Raw genomic sequence first — 17,981 nt, forward strand, 5'->3', positions numbered from 1 at the left:
CGATTGCCTACTGTAATTCAGAATCCATTTCGTTATTCGTTTTTGAAAAGCTTGTTTCTAGTCAAGGAATAGCACATCGCTCTATAAGCTCAATGCGCCGGCGCACTGCCGTAAAAGCGTCGATCGGAGCAATTGTAGAGGAATAAGGGCGGCTGTTGTCCTGTATCTTTATACATTTGAATTTTTGATTCAAAATCACCACATATTAAGATTGACTGCTTATTATCATATCTATTTTGTTGATAATTCTGCGGTTTTTCTCTATCGCTTTTGATGGTTTGTTTTTGACTACTGTCAGGATTTATAGAAATGTATTGCCGCCCTCTAGTTGATCGACTACCCCTTTTAGGTGAGGGGCTTTCTTTTAATTGACCTTTAATTTTAAGATCCATGACATCTGATGTTACAACGCAAAATAAGGATGAACTGGAGATCTTGGGAACGAATGCTTCTAAGACAGATTTCCAGACACTGCGCAAAGATATAAAGACGAGTAGATACGGATGGAAAACGTTTTTAAACGTCAGCTTTATGGATAAATTCAAAGTTCCTCCTCGAACATACCAAGTGATACAAACTAATAGACAGATTGTCAAACTTATTGACGAACTCCTCTCTCGAAATTGTACATTGAATGCAGAGCACAGTTTTGTTTTTCAAAACTGTGTTGCGGGTATCGACTCTCATTTTGACGATTCAAACTCAAAAATAGTTGTTTGCACCAATAATATTGATAATGAGGACCATCTACAGCGCTTATTAGGTGAGTTATATTTCATTGGCCTTTTTGTAAGTTCTCAAATGTGAAACTATTTAATCTGTTTGTGATTTTTCGAGAGAACTCCCATATTTGATTGATTATTTGAGGAAGAAGAACCAACGATAATTCAGAAATAACAAGCATGAGCTATTTTTATTAATGTACTAATGAAATTAAAGTTAAAAGTGTTATCTAAGACCCCGCCCCCGTTTTATTTATGGCCACCCTTACAAATTCTAAATTGTTATACAGAACTTAACTATTAATAATAGAAAGTGCGCCTGGGGGCGTAAAAGTTTTATTTTTGCCCCCAAGGTTTTTAACCCCACTTATACTCTAACTTAAGTGCTGGTAAATTTACCTGAAAAAAATTGAACTGAACAGTGCAGGCAGATTTGTCTCACTTGAACTTCTTCACCTGAACACGCCTGAAAAATATCAGAAACGTACCTTTAATTTTCAGGCATCAGTGCCTGCTCTTTTAAATTAATTTACGTGAAAAACACCTGAGAGATTTACTTGAATAGGTATTTAATGGAGTTCAGGTATATTTACCTGAAAATTCTAGCGTTTTTTGCTTGAACTGTTCCGGTAACGAGGGCGCGGGTAAAATGCCTGTATAAAGGGTATTAGAGGGAAGAGATGGGGTTGGCCACAAAGTAAGGTGGCACAACGAAAGGGGTAGGGTAGACGCCGAAGAAAAGGGGCACAAATAAAGGCGTGGGGTAGGGGCCACAAAGAAAGGGGGCAACAAAGAGAAGAGGGTTAGACGTCACAGAGAAGGGGTACAAAGAAATTGGTGGGGTAGTAAGAAAGGGTTGGGATGGGCACAGAAAAGAAACCCACAAACTTTCTTTGCGTGTTCATGAGAATATTCGGTTTCTTTGATGACTAAGAGGGTCATATCTAACCTGCAGGCAGTCTAGCCGCCAAGAAAGACACAAAAGGCTAAGACAACCCCACTCAAAAACGGGATTAAAAACAAGGAAAAGCACAAAAACGGAAAAGAGTCAAACACAAAATGGCATAAAGCAAGCGGAGACGGCGATCCGATACAATGCGAGAGAGCAATGACTAAACGAACGAGCAACAAAGAAATAAAAATGGCGCTCTCAGAGCACGAGCAACGTAGAGCACTTAAAAAACAAACACTGAATGAACGAGAAATGGAGAGCACGAGAAAAGGCAAACGAGCCGAAAGAGCGGACAATGGGAGGGAGCGCGAGGTAAGCGGACGCACGGACACAGAACTCCCTTTGGTAACTTAGAGCAGGCACCCGAAAAAAATCATACGATAACCGGTAAAAAGAATGACAACTATATTGCAAGCTTTTTCTCTAGGTCTTAAGAAATTTCGACTTATAGGAAATTTTTGCAAAACTTTTTTTTCGATCTCAGCTCAGTACATACTTTGAGCAGGAGTTCACCAATGCGAAGGCGTTCACCACGGCCTAAAACCAATAGAACACAAAAACCAATAGAACACAAAAACCAATAGAACACAAAAAGGATGCACGGTACATATCGAAAAGTCAGGGGTTCTCGTTAAGAAATAAATAATGATGTTTAAATTCTAAATGCCTTTTTAGTGGTTAGAAAGCAATCGGAATTTGCCAAGCAGAACGATCTTACAGAAAAACAACTTTAACAACAAAAATCCCTAATTTGGTACCAAAACGGACATAGTTCTAGAAATAAACACAAAACAAAAATATTTTATACAAGAAAGCACTTGATACATCTAGTAGAAACAGAACCAACATAATTGAGAACAGAAACCAACATAAGAAACAAACACAAGATGAGAATGCAAGGAGAGGAGATCTCACGGGCTGGAAACCAACAAGCACGTTGACCCGAAATTAGGTTGAAAAAGAGGGATCAGAAGACAGTAAAGAGAGATGTCAAATTTGGGTTTTTAAACGGAATGACGGCGAGACAAAACACAAAATTCAAGAAGTCCTAGAATCTTTCGTCCGAAAAGTCAACAAACAGTTGAGAAGCAGGAAGGTAAATTCTTCAAATGAAAGACCTTAAATTTTGAAAAATTAGAACTTTTGACTGCAACTGATTGAGAACAAGGCATTCGAAGAACTGGAAAAAATAGCTTTCCATAAGCACGCATAAGCAAATAGATATTTCGTGGATGATAAAAAAAATCTCCACAGACAGAAAACAACTCAATATACAAGAAACCAACTTTTTACAAAAATGGGAAAAACAGGCAAGGCAACTAGATCATTGATGGGAATAAAAGTAGCGATGCAGAACAAAAATTCATTGCAATGCTTCAGACAAACTAAAACGACCATCATCCAGAGAAAAACAAAATCCAAGTTTTCAAACAAATGTTAATGCCACCAAGAAACGAGAAGCAGAGGCAAGACTTTTTCTAAGAAATAAAACACGAAGAATTGATTGGGATCTAAGACTTAGAAAGGCAGCTACATTAGTTTTCTACTTTTTCACAAAATTAAGCTGTCTAATATAAGAATTAAGTGCAGAAAGAGAAACCAAGATTGAGCTAACCATGAAAACGCAATCTTAAATAGGTTGGTGAACAAAAGAAATGGGGAATAAACCTAGTAAACAATAGATGCAAGAACCGGAGATCATACGAAATACGTCTTAAAAATACAAGAACCAATACCTAATCAAAAATTGGAGCGATAACGGAAACAGATAATTATCACCAAAACTGTAGTTTAAGCAAACAGAATAAATAGCGCCGTTTTAAAATGAATCCTTCCAAAAACATTCACATGGACCAAAGTATTTGAACAAAAACGATACCTGAAAGATTAAAACATCAATAACAATAGCAACTTGCATAGCATTATCTCCACAAACATTTCCAATGAAACCTAATTTTTGAAACAGGAGAAACAAATATGGGATAAAATCTATTGCAGAAGAAAAAAAGTACGAGAAAACACTATCAAAGACTTAAAAAAATAGCGAGGCAAAGACACCAATTACGCGGAAAAACAATAGACAATAGAAATAACTGGGTTGGGTGCAAAAATTTAAAAATAAACAAAACTTGAACATAGACCCCTAAACCAGCTGACAACCTCTCCCATTAAAGCACCACAAATTTACAGTAAAAAGACGAAAACAAGAAAGAAAACTAAAAGGATTAAACTAAGAACGTGAGAACACCTGTGGAAAAGAACATCTGTGAAAACAAGAAAAATTACAGACTACGCACCACAAACTAACAATAAAAAGATTAAAACAAGAAAAATTGCAGAAAACGAAAAGGTTTATACTAAGAGCGCGAGAACATCTGTGGAAGACAAAAAACGTTGAGCCATGACTCGACAATTTTTCCGTACGCTTCTTTTTGAACCTTCGTGGTGAAACCAATAACTAATTGAGGAGAAACTTGGCACAAGTTAATGTCATGCTTTTTGTTTTGTTTTGAGTTGATTGAGTTTTAAAGTTTTGTTTTGTTTTAGAAAGTTACTCAGCAGCACTGAGGTGGTAGAGGGTAAAGACTTATTTTCCCTGCTCATAATTCTATATTAAGTAGCATAGGTTAGAACATTGCTATCTAATGACTGTTCTTCCAAAAGTAAAGCATAAAAAACTTAGGATTTCTGATCAGAGGAATTAAAAAGCAAAATATTAGTTTGTTTGGCTCATCCTCGAATTTTTTTTACTGGGAATCAACGGTAGGTGAAAAACCTAGCGGTTTAGACATTAGATATATCTGTGATATGTTTGACTTCGAGGCAAAGCAACAAAAAAGCCAAACTTCAGTCATCTTGTCTTTTTTACAATGAATTGGTGCGTAAATATTTTTAACGTGGGGTTGAAAAAAACTTAACCGGTTTAGAAAACAGGTTGGTCTGAGTTAGGTTGAACTATTGCGCAAACGAACAAAAACCGCAAATTAACAAAGTATTTGCTACTTTCTGCGTTCTGCCTGCTTGGACCACTTTTTTTTTAAGCTCAACTCGTAAAAATGAAACGGAAAAACTACCCGTTTGGCATATTACTGAAGTTTATAGTGCGAAGAAGTAAAGTAAGCGTTTAATTTTCATTTCCGCTGAGAATTCAACTCCAAGGTGCGGAGAGAAAATCAAATACATGAAACGAGAGGATGCCAAAACTAAAGCTCACAATACTGGATTTCCCAAAAGATGAACCAAAAGCTGAACATACTTCATCGTGGCACTTTTACATTCTGCGTAATTGTTTGCGAGTGAACGTCAAAAAACCCAAGTTTTGGAAATCAGATAGGTCCGAGCCAAGATCAACTATGCGCAAAATAACAAGGAGCAGAAATTAACATAAGCTAATGCTAAGCTAACGCACTTGCACTTATGCTTAAACTAAAAACCAATGCTAGTTTTTGTTTGGGTTATGTTTTCGCTAAACATTTGTTTTTGTTTGGATTATGTTTTTTCTTTTAAAATAATCAGTACAACTCGCAAAACTAAAAGTGCAAAATTAAAGATTACTTATGCTATTTTTGTTTTTTGTCCGCTAAGCAAGCTTGTTTGTTCATTTTTTCTTGTTTTTCAATTGTTCAGAAACTACAAAGAGACTGTAAGTTCTGCTGGGATAGCAGAGTCAGGAACTGTTACGACGCTAGCATTGAACTCCAACAATGAGTGAGGTCGCGAGACTTGAGCTTGAAATAAATATTACCTCTGAACAGAAATATTAATAACACTAAAACAATTGCCTTTGGCTATTTGTCCAAATGGTTTACTACAGAGACTCAATTTAAGCTCGGGAAAACTAACATTTTAAAATTGTTAACGAGGTTGTTAGTACTAATTTAAGGACACTTTTTAAACAAAATTTTCGCCCTGGTTAACTCAGTGATTTTGATTTTTCTTGGCCGATGTGATTAAAGAACATTATCAAATGAGGTGGGGAATGGCAAGGATGCCTTTTTTTAAAATTTGTCAGCTGACTTGTTTTTTATTTTCAAATTAAACGTTTGCAATATTGTATGTCTAAACTGTTGTTGCCCTTCGTCATCAAACTAAAACTCAGCTGGATCCATACGTGGTAGCAGTTACAGAAGAAAATATATGATCATTTGGTAGATGTTCAATCAGATCAGTGTAGTATTTCACAAGGTTTACATCACTGTTTTTCCATTACTACCAACGCAGCTACTGGTAATTGACCTACATTTCACTGTCTCATAGTAACAATCAGTCAGATGCTGTGCAACTCTACTGCTCCTACTCTTATCAACTGGTAAATCCGGAATACAGTTCAACACATTTAATTTTCAAAGTTAGTTCATAAATATTTAACTTAGCATTAAAATCTTGTGATATTGAAGAAATCACATATAGTCTAGCATGGCCACAACATCTTTAATTTTCTCCTTGTGGAAACAGATCTCATATTCATCTCGCTGCACGATTATTCGAACATCCGTTGGCAAACAAAAATTTATTGAAAAGCTTTTAGAAAATCGGATCAATAGTACAATTAATTAAGAGGACCAAATTCAAAACAGAGAGCTAAAAGTTGTGTAACCTCATGGCCAGTTTTTTCTTAAGACTGATGAAGGTCGAAAAACCCAAGAGCAACATATATTTTGGTCGTAGATGAAGGTCGAAATATCTCAGACGCCACCGAAGGTTACCCAGCAGCTACACGCCTCATGAAATTTGACTAAAAGAACACAAGCAGCTGTTATCCAAACCTTAGTTTTTGTTTGAACCAGTCAATTCAACTTAAAACAGGATGCATTGTTGTTGTATTTCAGCCCGCGTCTTAGAACAACGTTTCAAAAACCAATCTGCAACAGCGCATTTGTGGAGAGATGAAGGATGAAAATTAACGAAGTCTTCGAAAGCAACAATCACAGTTCTTTCACTTTAGTTCACCGAAACACAATAGGAACCAGAGCGTTCCTGATATTTAAAATTTTTCGATTAAGTTTTTAATTGGAAGCAAGCAACAAAAATTTTAGCTTGTTAGATTTTAGATTTTTTAACTTTTTGTACTAGGAAAAACTGTAGTACAGGAGAATTCTCAATATCTAGTTCTGGTACTGTAACATCATGGTTGCCACATTTTGTCCCCATTATGACAGCGTTATTTAATTGTGAGCACTCAGATGACTTAAAGAACATCATAATCCTTGTTTTCAGAAATGAAATTTAGTAAGGAAGTTCAGTTTCAGGATAAAGCCTTAATTTAAACAACTCAATACTCAGGTTGTCGGAAACCAGTTCACTCAAACCAGCAGCGCGAAATATTCATTAAACATCTTGAAAGTATCATCATTTAAGTTAGCGGTAAATTTCTTATGGGGGTCGAAAAAATGAATTTCAAGATCTTAGATATGCTCAACGCCGTACGTTTGTTGGATGTTTGTACTCTAAATGACTCAGAACTTCTAACATCTTTAAGACGTTCCTCAAAAACAAACTTAGATAACAATTAAGAACAGTGCATTTTTCTCACTGAGGCCTTCGGATTTTCTTACTTCAAAATATAAAACTGGATGATACGCTAATTTATTCACAACGAAATCAACTCGTCTTAGAGCGCAAAAAAAAGTTTTAACCGGCGTAGGATCAATTTTAATACCTTTTTCTTTTGCAAGTTGATCGTTTCGCAGTACAGTCAAAACTTCCTATAAACCATGTGACTCAACACCAGGGTAAGGCAGTAGTGTAGCAAGATGTGCCATTCTCAAATCCGATAGAAACATGGTTGAATGTTTTTCAGATACCAATAGAACAGAACCTATTTTACGATTGGACTCTCTTCTCTCAGTGGTGTTAAGGGGTCACTTTTATTAAATTATAACTGTAACCTTGATTTGAAATTTCATTATGCTGTATTTTCAAATCTACGTCACTAAGAGAATTTGTTGTGTTGGCGTTTCTGGACAATTTTAGCTTTCGCAGAGTTCTCAAACTATCCAAGATTATCCATTTTTACTTTGATTTTTAACCAACTATAGGATAACATCAAAAAAATTGTGATTAAAGAACGCTGTGTTAGAACTTCCGAAATAGATATAAACTGACGGGTGCTCTCAAATTCCTTGTGCGTTGGTTTACCTTTGGTTAATCTTATCTCATGTTCAACTCCCAAAACTATATCTTACGGCATAACACACTGCTCTTTCTGTTTCAACAGTACTAGAACTTGATATTCGTTTGGAGCTACGCAGAAATTGAAATCTCCGGCAGCCTTTTGTAGATCAAGAAAATTAGCGCTCGAGAAAACGTTTGGACGCTCTGATAGCGATAAAGCCTAACCAACGGTGAACTGTTTTTACTATAACCTAAGTGAGATTTTAGTAGCACCTATATAACGAAAAGCTTGATTTCACCGTGACGATGTGTCGCGTAACCTTTACAAAACAATTTCAACAGAAGAGCCATCGGTTAAACGTGTTTTCTTTTCACTAAGATCACTTCCACTGTTTGAACAGATCTTTTGCTATATGGTTACGGTGTATCTTTTATTACTATAACATTCTGCTCCTCTATATAGCGGGTCGACTCTGTTTCATTAACGTTCGGTGATCTCTTCTCGCATGCCTAATGAATTCACTTAAATTACAGAACTTCCTCAGACAGAACGGACAAAAAAAAGATAAAGCCGAGCCGTGATAATTACTGAGATGAGATGGGTATTTACTTAAGCTAAACTTATTTACAGAACTTGCTAAAAAGTTCCGTGGTAGCTTTCTTGTCGGTACCTATGCTTACACAAACTCTTGACTGACGTTTTCCTAAAAAAGATTATTCCAGCAAATTCATTATTACCGGTACGCCGTGGAAAAGGCTCACTTACACATGAACTGTCTGCCGATACATCTGCAGTTGATAATTTGACCGGACAAAAATTATCAACCTCTGCAAATCGTGTAACTGCCAAATCTGACTCATGTTTTTATATGGTTAACGAATCTATTGAAATCAGAAAAAGACGAAAACATAACATATTTGAAAAGTGCTCCTGAACGATGACTTATCCTCATGCGGTCAAGGCAATTATGGTTTGCAAGGACAACTTGTTCAGTACAAAACCCCTTATTAGCTTAAACAAACTTTTTTCCACAATCATCTGCATGCTACACATTTGATTGTACCTACGAGAATTTCTATCTAGAAATGATTGACTTTGATTATCTGGGAAAATGATATATCACCGTCTACTTCTGCACATTTCTTCTCATTACCAGAATTCTAAACTCCAAAGTTCCAAAAAGATGAGTTGCCCACTAACAGCTTGATCAAATACATTTCACCAAAGGGCGCTATACCTGAGAAGTTGCAGCCTGAACATCAGATTGTACAGGGAACTGTCTGCACCGCCTCAGAAATGCGATCTTCTATTGTTTCATTACAAGGGAAAAATTACCTGAACGGGTACTTCTTGCAGTTGCAGAAAGCATTGCCTCATAAAATTTTGACTTTCTGGGCACAAGCAGAATTCTCTATTTTTCCAAAGCAATTGTTGCGGTCCGAAAGTTTAATTTCCTCGTCTTCTTTAGTCTTCTATACAGTTCTAATTGAAACAATACCATATTGGCTTTTTGGTGTTTCGTATCTACAGTTAGGGTGGAACGAGTGACAAACAAATGACAGGGGGTGTTGTAACGAAAAAGATGCAGATTAGTGATGAAAAACTGAAATCAGGTTCCAGTGAATTATCAATATCAGCGGGGCAATCACCTAACTACAAATGAGAGGTCTGAATTAAGGTTATTAGCAGGAATTGGTTGTTTTGATATTACTTTTGTTGGAAGATAACCATGATTTGTTTCCTTCTGGATAGGTGTTATTGTGTATATACTTAGCAGACTACTAAAGTTTCGTATGGGTTACGAATGTACCTCAACACATAGGACCGCTCCAAAATTTTTATTCCCTTGTCACTTCTAATGGCCCGGTGAACAGCGCGACTATCAGTGTGGTCGTATAACAAAATCTAGTCCGCATTTGCAGCATTGTAGTAATCTTGTTCTTTTCACTCAATTTCATGTGATTCATTCGTTTTGAGTTTCAACAAAGCGTCTCACTGTTCAGTATCGTGCAGAAAATATGTTTAAGGTTGTCAGAAAACCAGAAAAGTTAATAAAAGACAACCGAAAATTAATAACAAAACCACATGTGCTACACGCCCAGGGGCAGTGGCAAAAATGAAAAGAAGGGAAAAGAAACCGAACACATTAGCAGTAAATTAGCAGTAAGCATGAAGCTCCATAATCTGAGGATTCGCCATTTAGCAACCCTACCGTCCAATTGTCTTCGTGGGTACTTGTGCCGCTGGCAGCTTGAAGAGAATTACCTGCAGGAACAATAAAAGCACAAAGTTCTCGGTACTTTTTTTATGAAGGATGTAGAAGATTTTCACGCCAATTTACACGCCAAATTCCCTAGCTTCAATTATCCCAACGGGTTGAACCACGATGAACTACAGCGAGAAATAACAAATACATCAATCTTTTCGGCTTGTCCCAGAGCAGAAAGATGATTGCCGATGATCAAAACAAGCTATATCAGGACATTATGCGCAAATCACTGTCATTGTTTTTTTCACTGCAGACCCAGAACGCACTGACGGATGGCGAAATATAATACTCATATGTCTCAAAGAAAGTTAGGCACCCGAGGCCTGTTATTGAAAATATCCTAGGAAATAAAAGTTCTGTGTAATTGTAGCGCAATTCACAACAAAAATTAGATATAGCTGATGAAATTATTAGGAAAATTGATCACATTTTCAACAACTGTTGGACAATTCCGAGTCCCGTTGTTAGCTTAGCAGAACAAAAGTAAAGGCGGCAACGGCACGCGAATTGACCTAGGCACTCAATCAGGTAGAAAATGACAAAGTTTAATAGAGAAAGCATTAAAAATTCAATTTGCTTCAAACGCAGATCAGAATTTTTTCGGGGCATTTAATTAACCTCTGACCGCTCTCAGGATCTTCTGGACTTAGATTAGGAATAACTTTGAAACTTTAGGAGCCACAAGGCAACCACAGTTTGAGCTCAATATCAAGCAAGCTGAATTAACTTCAAATAGAGAATTAAAGCCCAATAATTAAAAAAAGAACAAACAAAACCTGCTCGATCCCGCAAGACAATTCCCTCGCAGGAACAATGGCAAATAAAGAAAAAAACTATGAGAGTATCTCTTGTTAAACGAGGCACTTTCTCGGTTTAGGCTGTTCTGTGACTCATCAGGTGCCCATTATTACCCCTCGTTGGTGTGTGCTTCCGAACAATTCCTCCAGGCAAACTCTTTAGAAGAAAACTTGTAAAAGATCGCCTAAACATCGCGAGTATAGTAATAATCGCGAATGGAAATAAATCATAAATTGAACCAAAGACATGAAAAACATCTTTCGAAGGCACAGTTCTCCTCAACTTGACGCCAACTCTGGAAACAACTCAACAACTATCTTGGTGAACAGTTATCAACGCTCGCAGAAGAGGATTTAAGTATTTCCATTTTTGCTCCTGGAACTTTTAATAAACAAAGGAATGTACAAAAACATACCAAAGTAGTTTAAAATGCGAAAAAGATACCTCTAGAAGACGCATAAACTTCTTCGTGGCATAAATGGATTTCGCATTTTTGTGACCAGCTATTTACCTTAAGCCGCAGCGTTAAAATGTTCATTTTCAAGTTTGGTACGAAATTACTTTTAGCTGAGGACGACGCATTTCGGGTGAAACGGTTGGGTTGATGACGCTAACAGGAGTTAAGACTAGAGCTTTATAGCAATTGTTGTGAGTGACTCAGTAACAGAAGGGAGAGGAAAGCCGATTGCCGAAAGTTGCTCACCTATCATGGAAAGAGTCAAGATTCAGCCAAGTCTTCAGTCATCTGCTTCATCATTTCCATTTGAGGTTTCAAGATTATTTTTTTCCAATTCAACAGATATTTTGCATCTATAAAAAGGGAACTTTCAATGTGAAGAAAGTTTAACTGATAACTCCAACGGATATAATCTCAAAATGCTGATGGTCTAAAAACCGGTCAGCAACAAGCGCAAATCATCGATTGCCACAAAACCCAATAGTGCAAACTTATTAACAACAAGAATATTTAACCTCTAGCAGCTGGAGGTCTTAAAACCTAACATTGCTAAAACTTGCCTATCAATGAGGTCGGGTAATAAAGTCCGCACTTGGAACAGTGTAGTAATCATGTTCTTTTCACTCGATTTCATAGGATTCATTCGCTTTGAGTAACAACAAAGCGACTCCCTGTTCAATATTATGCAAAAGCATCCAAAATGTGTTTAAGGATGTCGCAAAACCAGAAAATTCAAGATCTTTGCCTTAAAACATGAAATGTTTTATAAAAAGGCAACAGAAAATTAATGACAAAACATGTGGTACAGCTGAGGAGTGTTGGCAAAAGCGAAACAAGGGGAATAGAAACACACCATTTTAAGACAGAAATTTTCAAATAATGATCTGGGCTTTGAAAGAAAACAGTCGACAAATTAAGTAAACAGCAGTAGATGGTTAACAAGAGAACTAAATTAGCAGTCAGCATTAAGCTTCATCATCTTTGGATGAGCAATCTTGCCATCCATTCCTCTTTGTAGGTACTTAAGCCGCTGGAAGCTGCAAGAGAATTATTTGGAGTAACGATAAAAGCAAAGTTCTTCGGGGTACTTTTTTATTCAGGATGTAGAAGATTTTCACGCCAATGTCTACAGCTTTGAACTAGTCCTTATCTTCAATTGTCCCAAAGAGTGCCCAATCACAAGGAAGGGCCTACAGCAAAAAATAACAATTCATCATTCTTTTTGGATTTTCACAGAGCAGAAAGATAATTTTTGATGAGAAAAGCAAGCTAATCAGGACATTATGATAAAAACAGTCATTGTTTTTATTTCTGCATACCAAAAACGCACTCATGGATAGGAAAATAATACTCATCTCTCTCGAAGAAAAAAATCTAAAGAGCTAAGAACCCGAAGCCTGCTTTAGATGGAAAACAACTTCACTGTGAAGAGGAATTCAGATTTGATCCCATGCAATGTTTATTCGCAGTCTGCTCAATATTGAAAATATCTTCGAAAAAAGCTTTAATTTTAGCACAACTCACAATAAAAATTACAGATATAGATGATGAAATCACCAGGAGAATTGATCACATCTTCAACAACTGTCGGACAATTTTTGGGTCCCGTTGGTAGCTTTGCAGGAACAAGTGAAGGCAGCAACCGCAAGGCGTGTTCTCTCAGGCACTGAATCAGGGAGATATTTATGCCACTTTTATAGAGAAAGCATTAAAACTCAGTTTCAAACGCAATTTTATTTCAAACTCAGATCAGAAATTTTGCCGCGGCAATAACTTAATCTCTGCCCGCTCTCAAGACTTTCTGGACTTAAATGAAGATCAAATTTGCAAAATTGTCTTTCAGAGCCCGAGGCTACCAAAATTTTAGCTCAAAATCAATCAAACTGAAATAAACTCTAAATAGAGAAAAGACACGCGCAAGTCAATTCCCACGCAGTGCAGATAGTCGGAGTAATCAAGACTTTTTAAAATAGTAGAGGTTGTCTTTCTTTTGTTTGCTCTATTGTGCTCAAATTCGCCTAACTTGATCATGAGAGGTGTCAAGTTAACTGGATTCTCAACCTTGAACTACTGTTACTTACGTGCATACGTTGGTAGTATAGAAGATCCTGTAAAATTTTTTATATATATATTTTTGAGATGCGCAGTTGGTCGCTCTTGATATCTTGAGCCAGGAACAATGACAAATAAATAAAAAAACGACGAGAGATGCTTTCGTTAAACGAGGCAGTTTTCTCAGTTTAGGCTGTTCTGTGGCTCTTCACGTGCCCGTCAGTAGCCTTTGTTGGTGTTTACTTCCGAACAATACCTCCAGGCAAACTTTTTAGAATAGGACTTGTAAAAGATTGCCTAAACATCGCGTGAAAATGGGCATGAAATATAAATCGGGGCAGAGATAGATGTAAAACTTTTTTCGATGGGACAGTTCTCAACTGGCGCCAACTCGGGAAACGCCTTCGTAGAAGTGGATTTCAGTTTTTCCATTTCTGTTTCGGGAACTCTCTATAAAGGAAATGGATGTACAAAACATACCAAGTAGTTTGAAACGGGAAAGATACCCTGACAACTTTGTCCTCTAGAAGACGCATTAACATCTTTAGTGCCTAAATGGGTTTCTCATTTATGTGACCGGATAGTTCCTTTAAAGCCGCCGCGTTAAGTTCTTCAATTTCAACATCGAAAGGAACATTTCTTTTAGCTTTGTACGATGCATTTTGGGCGACACGGATGGGTAGTTCACGCTAACAGGAGTCAAGACCAGAGTTTTTTAGCAGTTGTTGTCTTCAACTCAATAATAGAAGCTAGTAATCAGGTCCACAGAATAGTCTGCTCCATTTTTCCTTTTGAGAGGGTTCAAGATCAATTTGGCAAATTAATTTCGTATCTATAAACAGCAGAATCCGAAGAGGGATATAAAATGGAAGCCTCTGACGCCAAGAAATCAACCTTATTTAACCTCTAGCAGCTGCAGGTCATAATACTGGAGTTCCTAACATTGTTAAGACTTCGGAATAACAACGTAACTCAAACGACAAAATCGAAACGAGCATGAAAAACCTAACTTTTACTCTGACTGTATGATTTACTTTGACTAAAACAGCAAAATCCAAAAAAGAATGTTAAATGGTAGCAGTGGATTCCGAGAAGTTTTTAAGCTCCAGCCGCTGATGGTCTGTGAATCTAGCAGCTACAGGAAAACATCTGATGGGCGTAAAACCTAACAGTGGCAAAATTTAGATAAAGTTGAATCAAACAGTTCGATTGAGGTCCTACAATCCTAACACGCTGAAGGTCGAAACACATAACAGCAGCGCTTTCCGATCACTGAAATTCAAAAACGCTGCACACTGTTTTTACAGGCGGTAATAAAAGTCTTCAAAACAAATGCAGAAAACGATTGGTTACTTGATTCTCTCTTATTCCGAAAGAATTGAATTACCACCTGACATTGTTACCAAGTGCCAAACTAGTGTTAAATTACTCAAATTTTAAGAAGTACACCTATGCAACTTCTTATAAACGACACACATCACATTCAGGCATGTCTCAACTAAATCCCTAAGGTCTTCTTGATATTGACCTTCGTCGCAGTCTCTACAGAGGAGTGACTAGAATCGTTCAAAAAAAATCGGGAATCCGCTTTAGTCCTGCAGCTTTTTTTCACTCAAGACACAGGAACTTTGATGTTCCTCTTCTTGCAACGCTCGAACGCGAAGACCAGAGATTGTTTTAAGAATTAGAATACATTCAAAAGGAAAATCATCGTGATGACTTTAAAGACTTAAGAGAAAAATTTTTGATCACGGAAGACAAGTTTTGTTTCACATGAGCAAGTTAAGTGTAAAAAGTGATTGCGTTTGATTGGATGCGTCTCCTGTTGAGCTTCTGAAAGTCAAATGTCCGAAAAAGGCTACTTAGAGAGATTAATAAAGATGCTCTATTTCGTTAGACGAAGTGTACCTTCTAACTTGCAGCTCCGGAGATTAAAATTGATGCGCCTTTTGTATTGAAATTGGTTGTCACAGTAAGTCTTGCGAACTAAATACCTTATAAATTGCAATCTCTATATTTGGCCCAGCCTATGCAAATATACAATTCTTGGAGAAATGGAAATATCTCACATCTACAGCACCTTGAAAAGTAGAGTTTTTTCGACAAAATTTAATGTATACCTCTCTATTGGAGCCCATTAAAGAAGAATCTGGTTCTTTTGCTTTGAGACGTCTGGTGGCAGCTAATTGGTCCTGACAATCAGAGACCGGAAAAAACTGAATTCTGAGAGAAAGCAACGAAAAAAGACGCTCTATTTTTAATGAAGGACGCTTTTCTCTCTTTATCCAATACAGTAGTTTCCCTATACCTCTTAAACGTGGAAAATAACAAAAAACAGTCAAACATTTCTCTAGGTCGCCAAAAAAAAGTATGAATTGAGGTCGAAATTTCGCAATTTTTGTAATTTTCACATTCGGACAGAGTTTTGAGACAAAATTCCAATCTATGTAGTTGGCACAGCCTAGGCAGATATAGTAACCTTGAAAAAAATGGAAATTCAGACAGGTCTGCAGGCAACTCATGGATCCTGAGCATCAGAAACCGGAAAAAAAAATTAACTGTGAGAAACTAACGAAGAAAGACGCTGTAGTTTAAAGAAGGAGGCTAGTTCTCTATTAGCCGGTATGGTATTTTCCATGTACCTTCTAATCGTGGGAAACATCAATTAACAGCAGAGTAGCAACAAAAGTTTTTCCAGGTCATCGAAAAAATTTAGTAATCGAGGTGAAAATTTCGCAAGAAAATCGAATGTGATAATTCTTATATTTCCTTTATTCTGACAGAATTTTTTTTTGACAAATTGCAGTTGGGGTTGACACAGCCTAGGCAACTAAAGAACCCATTGAAATTAAATAATTATTAAAGCATATAGTGTTTGTTGATGCGAAAAGGCTATCTTTCTAGAAATAACTGTACCAAATTTATGGTTCTTTTGCGTTAAGAGACGTCTACTGGTTGTAACTGACGGATACTGAGTGGCAGAGGGTCGAAAAAGAATCATTTTAGAAAAAGTTATTAAAGGGCCCCTATTTCGCAAAAAGTAGACATAGGTAATCTAACTACTAAATCCCGAAAAAAGCAACAACTTATTTTTATATCTAAAACGGTCGTGCCTATATAAATGCAATTGCCTGAGGAATAGAGACATTGAGGTTTTTCACCAACATCGAGGCCTCGAGAGTTGCTTTTCTGTAATTTCTTATGCACGTCATAATTCTGAACATCAAAAATTATCATTTCTGACCGTTTCTGCGCAGTAACCCGCTCTTTGGCAATGGTATTCAGGAATTTTAATAAAAAGCAAAAAAAATATCAAACAGTACGAATTTTTGATGATTTGAGATTAAATAGATCGGATAGAATTTTGGACCACAAATTATGTCTTTTTGATATACTGGGCCAAAAATACGTCTACTACTTTAAACTAATACCTGAACGTAAAAAACAGCGTAGAGATATGAACAAAAAATATGCTCCATTCCTTTAGACGAAGTGTGCCTACTTCCTTACAAATCTAGAAAAAAAATTGAATTGTCTTTTGTATCAAAATTGGTATGCAGAATGGATCTAAAAAGTCACTAGTGCTAGAGAAAACAGCTAAAAGATAACACTACGCACTTGGTAGCCAAGCCTAGTTGGAAAGTTTTTTCTCCTAGAAAGAATTGTTAAAAAATTCTTGCTTGTAAAAACTATCAACTCTGGCGGTTTCTGTGCAGCAATTGACTCTCTGCAAATGATGTCAACAAGTTATGGACAAAACAATTTGAATATATTCAAAAGAAACAACATTTTGATTACTTTAGTTGACAAGACAAAATGGAAAAGAATTTTCGATGGCCGAAGACAACTCTCGTTTCACACAAGCAAATAAGGTATAAAATGTGGTCGTTCTCCATTCAGATACGTCTACTATTGTTAAAAGTTTACTGAAAGTCAAATTTGCATTACAGTCAGCTTTGAGATCCCCAAAAAAGGTGCTCTATTTTTAGAGAAAGTATAACTGCTTGTTCCATCTTGCAACTCTAGAAATAAATTGACCAGGCTTTTGTAGCGCAGTTGCTCGTCAACATGAACATACAAAGCCACTAGTGCAAGAGAAAACAGCTAAAAGCTAACGTAGTTTTAACTGGCTGGGCAATCTAAGTTGGAAAGTTTTCCCAAGCAAAATAAAAATGTTCAAAAATTCAGTTTTTTAAAATTGTCAACTGTATTGGTTTCTCTGCAGCAATCCACTCTATTCAAGTGGTGTCAATTAATCATAAACAAACAGTTAGGAAAAATAGAAATGAATTGAATCTTTGAAGTCTTTCAATTGAGAGGACTTGAGACTTTTTTTGAACACTGCAACGAACTCTCGTATCATACGGGCAAGTTAGGTAGAAAATATTTTTCATTTGGGTACGTCTACTTCTGTTACCTAACAGCTCTACAATATCCAGTTGCCTTTCTTCTAGTTGGTCGGATAAAGTTAAAATTTGGCTAACAATAAGCTAAAAACCAATATCTTTCAAAAAGTCGCCGTTTTCGTTTTTTTTTCATATTCCGACAGATTTTTTGAATAAATTGTAATCTACGAAACTTGCTTCAACATAATTTAAAACATACTTCTCTATTAG

General features: G+C 36.6%; 1 protein-coding gene across 1 annotated transcript in view; it reads left to right on the forward strand.

The window, feature by feature from the left end:
* The first annotated feature begins 369 nt into the window (after positions 1-369).
* The window catches only part of LOC142351566 (mitochondrial inner membrane protease ATP23 homolog), a 31,013-nt gene continuing 13,401 nt past the window's right edge, over positions 370-17,981 (forward strand). The window contains exon 1 of the mRNA XM_075403657.1: positions 370-763. Within this exon, the coding sequence (XP_075259772.1) occupies positions 391-763 (373 nt within the window). The 5' untranslated portion in view covers positions 370-390. The remainder of the gene's footprint in view (positions 764-17,981) is intronic.

The sequence above is a fragment of the Convolutriloba macropyga genome, chromosome 13, assembly GCF_964194025.1.
Source record: "Convolutriloba macropyga chromosome 13, txConMacr16.3, whole genome shotgun sequence".
Taxonomy (NCBI): Eukaryota; Metazoa; Xenacoelomorpha; order Acoela; family Convolutidae; genus Convolutriloba; species Convolutriloba macropyga.